The sequence below is a fragment of the Nicotiana sylvestris genome, chromosome 5 (genome assembly GCF_000393655.2).
Source record: "Nicotiana sylvestris chromosome 5, ASM39365v2, whole genome shotgun sequence".
Lineage (NCBI taxonomy): Eukaryota > Viridiplantae > Streptophyta > Magnoliopsida > Solanales > Solanaceae > Nicotiana > Nicotiana sylvestris.
The window spans coordinates 2,755,958-2,766,830 of record NC_091061.1 but is presented as its reverse complement, the minus strand read 5'-3'; the positions used below and the strand labels follow the sequence as shown (position 1 = coordinate 2,766,830).

The 10,873-nt window shown below is 32.4% G+C and overlaps 1 protein-coding gene across 1 annotated transcript; it reads left to right on the top strand.

Moving 5' to 3' along the window:
* The first annotated feature begins 8,604 nt into the window (after window positions 1-8,604).
* On the top strand, window positions 8,605-9,308 carry LOC104230429 (stigma-specific STIG1-like protein 2). Its single transcript, XM_009783243.2, has one exon. The coding sequence runs from the start codon at window positions 8,687-8,689 to the stop codon at window positions 9,131-9,133; it is 447 nt and encodes a 148-aa protein (XP_009781545.1). The 5' UTR covers window positions 8,605-8,686; the 3' UTR covers window positions 9,134-9,308.
* Window positions 9,309-10,873: the final 1,565 nt, after the last annotated feature.

Genomic DNA, 10,873 nt, shown 5'->3' with positions numbered 1-10,873 from the left:
TGATTGAATACATTTCCTGAGATTTTGCTTCAGGCATTTTAAATCCTTCAGGGATTTTCATATAAATTTCATTATCAAGTGAACCGTACAGATAAGCTGTAACTACATCCATTAGATGTATTTCAAGCTTTTCATGTAGTGCTAAACTGATGAGATATCGAAATGTTATGGCATCCATAACAGGTGAATATGTTTCATCAAAATCGACTCCAGGTCGTTGTGAGAATCCTTGTGCAACAAGGCGAGCTTTGTATCTTTCAACTTCATTTTTATCATTCCTTTTTCGCACAAAAACCCATTTATGACCAACTGGTTTTATACCAGCAGGTGTTTGGACTACTGGTCCAAAGACCTCTCTTTTAGCAAGTGACTTCAATTCCGATTGAATTGCCTCTTGCCATTTTGGCCAATCAGATCTTTGTCGACATTCTTCGACAGATCGAGGTTCAAGATCCTCACTATCTTGCATAATATTAAGTGCAACATTATATGCAAAAATATTATCCACCACTATTTCAAATCGATTTAAATTAATCCCATCACCGTTCGAACTTATTAAAAGTTCCTCACTCACATGAGCTTCGGGTTCATTGATTTCTTCAGGAATCTCAGAACTAATCAGATTTTGGGTCTCTTCAGGAGATCCCTTCATAGTATCGTTTTGATCATTTGTCGATTTTCTTTTTCGAGGATTTCGATCCTTAGAACCCAAAGGCCTACCACGCTTCAGGCGTGCTTTAGGTTCACTAGCTCTCATGCTAGTAGATGGTCCTACTGGGACATCAATTCGGATAGGCACATTCTCTGCTGGGATATGTGACTTAGTTATCCTTTTCAAATCAGTAAATGCGTCTGGCATTTGATTTGCTATATTCTGTAAATGGATGATCTTCTGGACCTCCTGATTACATATAGGGGTACGGGGATCAAAGTGAGATAATGATGAAACTTTCCACACAATTTCTCTTTTGATTTCCTTTTTCTCTCCCCCTAATTGTGGGAAATTTGTTTCATCAAACCGACAATCTGCAAATCGAGCAGTAAATAAATCTCCTGTCAATGGTTCAAGATAGCGAATAATAGAGGGTGATTCAAACCCAACATATATTCCTATCCTTCTCTGTGGTCCCATCTTACTACGTTGTGGTGGTGCTACTGGCACATATACAGCACATCCGAAAATTCGTAGATGGGCAATATTTGGTTCATGACCAAAAACTAATTGTGACGGAGAATATTTATTATAATGTGTCGGTCTGATACGGATAAGTGATGCTGCATGCAAGATAGCATGGCCCCAAACAGTAGTGGACAATTTTGTTTTCATAAGTAGTGGTCTTGCTATCAATTGCAGGCGTTTAATAAATGACTCTGCAAGGCCATTTTGAGTATGAACATAAGCTACAGGATGTTCAACTTTTATCCCAACTGATAGACAATAATCATCAAAAGCTTGAGATGAGAATTCTCCAGCATTATCAAGGCGAATGGCCTTTATAGGATAATCTGGGAATTGTGCCCTTAATCGAATTATTTGGGCTAATAGCTTTGCAAACACCAGGTTGCGAGATGATAGTAAGCACACATGAGACCATCTTGAAGATGCATCTATTAGGACCATAAAATATCTAAACAACCCACTTGGTGGGTGAATAGGTCCACATATATCCCCATGTATACGCTCTAAAAAGGCAGGGGATTCAATATCAACCTTCATTGGTGATGGTCTAGTGATCATTTTTCCTTGATAACAAGCATCACAAGAAAATTCGTCATTTGTAAGAATCTTCAGGTTCTTTAATGGATGCCCACTCGAATTTTCAGTAATTCGTCTCATCATTATTGATCCGGGATGGCCCAAACGGTCATGCCAAAGCACAAAAGTATTTGAATCCGTAAACTTCTGGTTTACGATAGAGTGTGCTTCAATTGTACTAATTTTTGAATAGTATAAGCCAGAAGATAAAGTTGGTAACTTTTCTACAATGCATTTCTGGCCAGAAATATTCTTTGTAATACAAAGATATTCCCTGTTCATTTCATCTATTGTCTCAACATGATACCCATTTCGGCGGATATCTATAAAACTCAACAAGTTTCTTCGGGACTTGGAGGAGAACAATGCATTGTCTATAATAAGTTTTGTTCCCTTAGACAGAAATATTATGGCTCTTCCGGAGCCTTCAATCAAACTTATATTACCAGAAATTGTTGAAACATTTGCTTTTTCCTTATGCAAATAAGAAAAGTATTTCTGATCGTTGAATATGGCATGAGTTGTTCCACTATCAATAACACAAATATCTTCATGATTTGTCTTTGATCCAAACATAATTTGAGGATTATCCATATTCTTCAAAATAACATAAATAAAATATATTATAGTAAACATTATTATCAAAGCATAACATTTATTTATGTACAACAATTACATAACCATACTATCTATTACAAACAACAAAAATTAAAATATTTACATTTCTACAGATTCATTACCGATTACATGACTTGTTTCTCCTTCTGGGAGTGCAAAGTAATCAGCTACATCCAAATGCATGAAATCTAAGTTATCTTCAGAAATAAAATTTGCTTCAGCATTTTTCTCTGTCTTCTTCAGGGAGGCTTGATAAAGCTCAACCAGGTGCTTTGGCGTACGACAGGTACGTGACCAGTGCCCTTTTCCTCCATATCTATAACATGCATTTTCTGCATTTGGCGTTTGCACCGCTTCATGCTTTTGTTCCTTCTTTTTCCACTGCTGGTGGTGAGGAGACTTCTTTGGTGCATTATTATTACCATGATTGGGGTTTCTTCCCCGACCATGACCATGACCACGACTGGAGCCACGACCTCTTCCACGTTTAGCTTGGTGGAAGTTCGTCTCATTCACTTCAGGGAATGGACAAGAACCAATAGGTCGACTTTCATGATTTTTCATTAATAGCCTATTATGTTGCTCTGCTATAAGAAGATGTGAGATAAGTTCAGAATACTTTTTAAATCCCATCTCTCGATATTGCTGTTGCAGGAGCATATTCGAGGCATGAAAAGTGGTGAAAGTTTTCTCCAACATATCATGATCAGTAATATTATCACTACATAATTTCAATTGGGAAATAATTCTGAACAAAGCAGAATTATACTCACTGATAGATTTAAAATCTTGTAGCCTTAGATGAGTCCAATCATAACGTGTTTGTGGAAGAACGACCATCTTCAGGTGGTCATATCTATCTTTCAAATTATTCCACAGTATGACTGGATCTTTAATAGTGAGATATTCCATTTTCAGGCCCTCATCAAGGTGATGGCGTAGGAATATCATTGCTTTGGCACGGTCTTGGTTTGATGCCTGATTTTTATCCTTGATGGTGTCTGCCAGACCCATCGCATCAAGATGAATTTCAGCATCAAGCACCCAAGACATGTAGCTTTTGCCCGATATATCCAGGGCTACAAATTCAAGTTTAGAAAGATTTGACATTATTTAGGAAAAGAAAGTTCTTACCTCTAATACTTTCAAAGTATTTTCTCGAGATATCAGAGTCTCGTGCTGATAACGTGTTATAAAATAAAGACTGTAAAGTAAAGACAACTATAGAGAGAAACTGATATATTATTCGAATTCAAACTGATGTACATAATGAACTGAAATCTCTTCTATTTATAGAAGAAAGGAAGCTGTTGTGTAAGCTGCTACTATACCAGATATGGATAATCTTCTACTGAGAGCAATGTTTATCCATAACGGAGTACTGAAAGGATAAGCTTATTATACCCGATATGGATAATCTTCTACCGGAGATAATATTTATCCATAACTGGGTACTGAAAGGATAAGCTTATTATACCCGGTATGGATAATCTTCTACCGGGGATAATGTTTATCCATAATTGGGTACTGAAAGGATAAGCTTATTGTACCCAGTATGGATAATCTTCTACCGGGGGTAATGTTTATCCATAACTGGGTACTGAAAGGATAAGCTTATTATACCCCGTATGGATAATCTTCTACTGGGGGTAATGTTTATCCATAACTGGGTACTGAAGTGATAAGTTTTTTCAGGAAGCTTATTTCCAATAGAGTACTAAATAGATAAACATATTTACGGTGGAGTCCCATATGGATAAGCTTTTTCAGGAAGTTTATTTACAACGGAGTACTAAATGAACATCCATAATATAATATATTTATAACATAAATGAGTTTTATTTATATTGATAAGAGTTATTAAGAAGAAGAAAAAACAGAAAGTCACAAAGAATATGTAACACCAAGACATATTCTAAAATTTCAAAAATTGCCTCTGCACAAAAATTCTGTTTGCAAAACCAAGTTATCAATATACACTTATCGTACAATAGATCCTTAATTGGAATTATTACAACAAACTTTGGATGATGAATCAATAAGGAAATAGAAATATGTATAATGTTTTTGAGGGTCAACCACCAAATCAAATGTGGTTGTTTGTTTATAAAAATAACAATAATATGAACTTAAATTATGAGTATATAAATTTGCCAAGCCTTAGGCGTAATCACACATGCCATAAAAACAATATCCACCGGTCATACACTTATTGTTGCAATATCCACAATGCCTCTTATCAAAAGACAGATTCACACATGCACCTTTGCAACAAGTCTCTGTAAACCGACATTTCTTTTTACAGGCGCCGCAGTTATGATCATCATACTTTAAATAGACACATTTATTATTACAACAAGTTGAGTTTCCGCCATCTACTTCAAAAGCGCGACAAATTTCATTGTTCTTGTGGCAATGATCAGCTGCTCTTGGATTCTTTGGTTTTTGTTCAACAAGAAAACGACTCACTTTCCTCTTGATCAATGGAAGGGGAATTGAGAGATTTTTCTTCGATTTTTCGAATTTTACGACATGTTGAGTGGTAAGTATAGCAATGGTGAATGCCATGAAAATGGCAAGAGGAACCAAGATTTTCATTACTTTCATTTTTTGAGAGGGTGAAATGTAGGTTAAAGTATTCGATTTCGTTAAATTTTATTGAGGGGTAAGAAAGAAGAATGAAAATGTTTAACTTGGTGATAGGTTGAAAAAGAATTGAATGGTTTTATACTTGAGTTAAAGTTATGGGACAATTGAAAATTTTAATCGTAAGTTATAGGTAAATTGTTATTTTAACTTGAACAACGTTAATATGAAAAGTAATTTGGAAAGTGTATTATAAATCCAATATTTTTAAAATAATATAATCTAAAAGTCAATACCTTATACAATAAACATCCTAATTGTTTAAAGACATTCAATTGGTGTCCATTACCTATAGAATATCTTCATCTTCCCAAATCCCTTTTTGGAATTCTTGCATTACAATTTTAATTTGTATTTCCATTATAGAAGTCAAATCTTTCTCTTTGTCCATTGGTGGTTTTAGGTTAAAAGGACATGGTATTATTTATTATTTTATTCTTGATATTGTCAAGTTAAAAATTACAACTTTCTATGTATGACCTTCATAAGTTACTAAATTGTACATTTGATAACTCTACCAGTCTTAAAAGATCAAAATCCAAAAAGGAAAATAATCGGAAAAATAACACTGTATAGCCGCTGTAAAAATAATAGCCGAAAAAATATATAAACTTTGCATATTTTTTGTATATATACATTTTGTATGTTATATACAAAAATTATACAAATTTTATACACTTTTTTAGCTATCAAATGTAAATAATTTCTGACGTGGACTAAAAGTGATAATACCCAAAATAATCAAACCCTAATAAGATAAAAGGTAACTTTTAGTCGATACCTCCTATCAGGTTTGGCCTCGTAATGCTAATTTTCTTTATGGTTTGTAATATTAAGGTTGTCTCTTTAATTTGTTTTGATTTCCCTGTTGCAATTGTTTTAAACTATTTATAATTATTAATACAAGCTAATTAAAATTAAACCAATGTGTGCCTTCTAATGTTACACTCTATTAATTAGGAGGGACTTTAGAGTATTTTATCCTTATTTAAGTCTTAAGATATGATCTCTCTTCGTTGAATATTTATTCTATTTATGTGCTATCTCCATTTTCAAGAAAGGAAAAATATAATTTATTTTGTCTTAAACTTCTAAATTGACAAATAATTTAAACCAATTATTTTTAGAAATCACAACATATAATTTATGACGGAAAGAGTATAGAATTTATATCAAAGTTACTAGATTCGCTCAAACTCATGCTTTGGTCTGTAGCTCCGCCACTGTTTAATAGGATAACGTTAAAACTTAGCAATAATGTCTTCGTTCACAGAAACCCTAAAAAGAATATTACTTTCTTTTACTTTTCTGTAATAATCAATTTTGCAAAGAGTAGAATAACTCCCCAAAAAACATGACTTTATTTTACTTCTGTAACAATCAAATTCGTAACAGTAGAAAACAAAAGTTATACAATCAGATCTCTGTATAACAATATTCCTATATAATAGTTAGTGACGGAGTCAGAATTTTTATTAACAATTGTCAAAATATAAAAAAGTAAACATACTAGAAAATTAAGGGGAGTCAACACATAGTATATATACATATAAATATATTTTTTTACCTACCTACACAGTATATTTTTCCCGCGAAGGGATGTCAAATGACACCCCTTCCTATAAGGTGGCTCCGCCATTGATAACAGGCATTCACTATAAAAGTCAAGTTTTTCTTGAAACCGATTTTTATTTTATGTTATAATATATCTAATCTATAACAACACTTCACTCAATGGCGGACCCAGGATTTTGTGCAAGCGGTTGCAGGTTCAATCTTAAAAGTACATAACTTTAGTCGTAAAATAGTAGTTGTTAAGCGGGTTCAAATAAAATATTTATACAGAATTTACGCAGCTTTAATCGTAATATATACATATACACAGTATTATTTTTTGATAAAGCGGGTACAATTGAACTCCCTTGCCACCACGTGCGTCCTCCACTGACTTCACTATAATATCCAAAAAATATCTAAACAAACGAAACGTTATAGAAGTGTTATAGAGGGGTTTGACTATATTATATATATATATATATATATATATATATATATATATATATATATATATATATATATATATATATATATATAGACACACACATACTCCTTGTGTAGACGTGTTAAATTTTCCTGTAATACACTTTAAAACATATCAAAGCAACCTAAAGAAGAGTAAACCAAAGTCTTAAAATTAAAGACAACAATACATATTGTGTATTGTCCATATAAATTATACATTACTTTAACTTCATTTTACAACATGCAAAACCATGCAATTAAGTCGGCAATTTTTCAAACAAGCAAAGGTACTATTCATTAATTAAATCTTTAATTATTTCTTCAACTCTTTCCTAAGTTTGATTGCTGCTTCTTCACATTCAGCCAGCTTGTTCAAAAGTCAACTCCCAAACTTATAATTTCATGATAAAGTAAAAAGAGTAATAACATTTATATTATGATGTTAATTAAGTCGAGTAGTTAATCTAAGATAATAGGGAAGTTTCCATATCAAGTTTGATACGATAACATGAAAAATAATATCACAACTTGCTATTATTATGATATTGGAGTCGAGGGTCAAACGGAAATAGTTTATCTATCTGCATAAGGTAGGGATACTGTTGCATATATATTGCCCTCCCCAGATCCCACTTGGGATTATACTGAGTTTGTCGTTATTTTTGTTGCTATAATTAGTTAAAATGAATCATATGTAAAAATTATATACTGTCAGTATATATAAGTTAATGAAATGTGCACTTCTAGTTCTTGAAATATCGACAAATTTTGTTTTGGAAAATCTTGTGGTACTTGGTTATCAAGCACATTTATCCTTCAATTATTTAAATTATGCACTTTTGATCCATTTACTAATGAATTTTCACAAATTTAACAAATTATTACACGTTAAACTATTTTTTTTGGTTTCCCATCCGGTGTCTGGTACCCCGCATTGGAGCCCGACTATATCTGGATTCGCGCTGCATAGGGCCCCATTCGGGGGAAACGCTCCCTACCAAGGATTTTTCCATACACAGGGCTCAAACCCAAGACCTCTGGTTAAGAGAGGAGCAGTCTCATTCACTGCACCACATCCTTTGGTGGTCACGTTAAACCATTTAAGTACTCGTGTATCATGTTAAATTTGCTCTATAGCTGTAAATTTGAAGGTAATATACAGTAAGGCCTTAGTATAACAATATCATTTTATAACAACCATTCACTATAAAAGTCAAATTTCTTTTGGAATCAATTTCCATGATATATTATAATATATTTTCTTTATAACAACACTTCGCTATAACACTTAACTAAAAAAATCTGAAACAAACGAGATTGTTATACTAAGGTTTGACCGTAATTCTAAAAAGTATCTAAACATGAAATCATATATAAAAGATAAAAAAACAAACATTTATTTACTTACAGGTCAAATATGTTAGCACATCATCACTAGTAATAAAATAACAATTTACCTATAACTTAGGGATTAAAAATTATAATTGTCCCATAACTCAATTATAAACTCAAGTATAAAATCCTTCATTGTCTCCCTAACTCATTACCAACCTAAACATTTTCTTCTTCTTCTTCTTCTTTCATATTCCCTCAACAATATTAACGAAATCGAGCACCTTAATTTACATTTCACCTTCACAAAAAATGAAGGTGATGAAATTCTTGATTCCTTTGGCCATTGCCATGGCATTTACCATAGCCATACTCACCACTCAACGTGTCGAAAAATTCGAAAATACGAAGGAAAAACTCTCAATTCCCTCTCCATTGATCAAGAGGAAAGTGAGTCGTTTTCTTGTTGAACAAAAACCAAGGAATCCAAACGCAGCTGATCATTGTCACAAGGAACATGAAATTTGTCAAGCTTTTGAAGTACAGGGCGGAAACGCGACTTGTTGTAACAATAAATGTGTCGATTTAAAGTATGATGATCATAATTGTGGGGCCTGCAAAAAGAAATGTCGTTTTACTGAGACTTGCTGCAGAGGTGAATGCGTGAATTTGTCATTCGATAAGAGGCATTGTGGATATTGTAACAAGAGGTGCATGACTGGTGGATATTGCTTTTATGGCATGTGTGATTACGCCTAAGGTTTGGCAAATTTATATATATTTATAATTTAAGTTCATATTATTGTTATTTTTATAAATAAACAACCACATTTGATTTGGTGGTTGACCCTCAAGAACATTATACATATTTATATTTCCTTATTGATTCATCATCCAAAGTTTGATGTAATAATGTTAAGTATTCTACGACAAATTGTATACTGATAACTTGTTTTTGTTAACAATTTTTTGTGTATGTTGAGCAAATTAATTTTGCAATTTTAGAATATGTGTTTGGGCTTTACTTTTTGTGACTTTTTTCTGTTCACAACTTTTAAATTAAAAAGAAAAAAAAAACTTAGAAACATGGCTTGATTATTCCTTTGTAGTAGTTGCTATTCAAGAAATTATGCCTTTTTAGAAGTTATAGTAATTACTGGCATATTTACGATTTAAAGTTTAATGAGTTCCTATAATGTTTTAAATTCACAATAATAATTTGTACATATAAAAATTGATCAAAGCTACCAAGTACACGTGAAACTGCATATTATATGCTAGTTCTACCTTTGATAATAAACCTGAGAAAGTATTCACCGTAACGTAAAAATTAAATTTTAGTTTAGAAATTTCATACTCTATGAAGTTTTATAATATATCAATTTGCTTAATATATAATTATATATCATACTCTATGAAGTTTTATTAGGGGCCTTCAAATTGGTACACAAATATATATTTTCTTGGGGTTTGAGAGTCAAGTAATTGGATCATGCGCCCATAGGAGAATACCAATTAGTCCCTCTATTCACCACCAAGGACGTGGTACAGTGGATGTGACTGCTCCTTCTTTAACTAGAGGTCTCGTATTCGAGCCCCATGTATGGAAAAATCCTTGGTAGGGAGCGCTCCCTTCCCCCCCCTCCACCCCGAGTGGAGCCATACGCGAAACAAATCCAGATATAATCGGGCTTCAATACGAATACCGAACACCGGGTGAGAAACCATAAAAAAAAATAAAAATAAAAAAAATTAGTCCCTCTATTCATGTGAACTAGTTACTATTTAAAGAGTCAAAGAATATATTTTTTACCATTGATTTTTTCAAATACTTTTTATATTTTTTAAAATTGTTAAATATTATGAATTATAGTAATTTTTATATGATTTCTGAATATATGTTTTATTTTAAAAAATTTAAAGATTTTATGTCTGAATTCATACCGAGAATTAATTAGTTTGATCATCGTACTTTGAATTAGGCCCCACAACGGGAATATGTATAGATAATAGTACTCTCATCCACTGCTTTGTCAAGTCCCCAAAGATTATAGGTCAATTTAAAAAATTTCTTATTTCTAATAATTATTCTAAATTCAGAATCTACTAAGACGACTAATTAATTCGAATTCATTGCCGTGTAAGTATATTATAAAGGCATAAGCGCTCCATATCAAGATTTTCTCCATTCTCGAAATAATTTATAATTCAAATCTGAAACTTCACCTCTAATTATTATAACCTTTTTAATTTACCAATTTGTGGAATAAAAAATAATCATAATTTCTTGGATTGTAAACATACATGTGAATACCTAGCAAAATTTTCTCTTGAAGCAATCAGTAGTCAAAGTCAACTTTAATGGAACTAAAAGGCATAGTCCTTAGATTTTTATTCTTTTGTGTACTTTATTTCTCTCTTTTTTTTTTGGTTTCTCACTCTGATGTCCGTATTCGCGCAACGACGTCTCACATTTAGAGTGTAAAGTATTTCCTAACA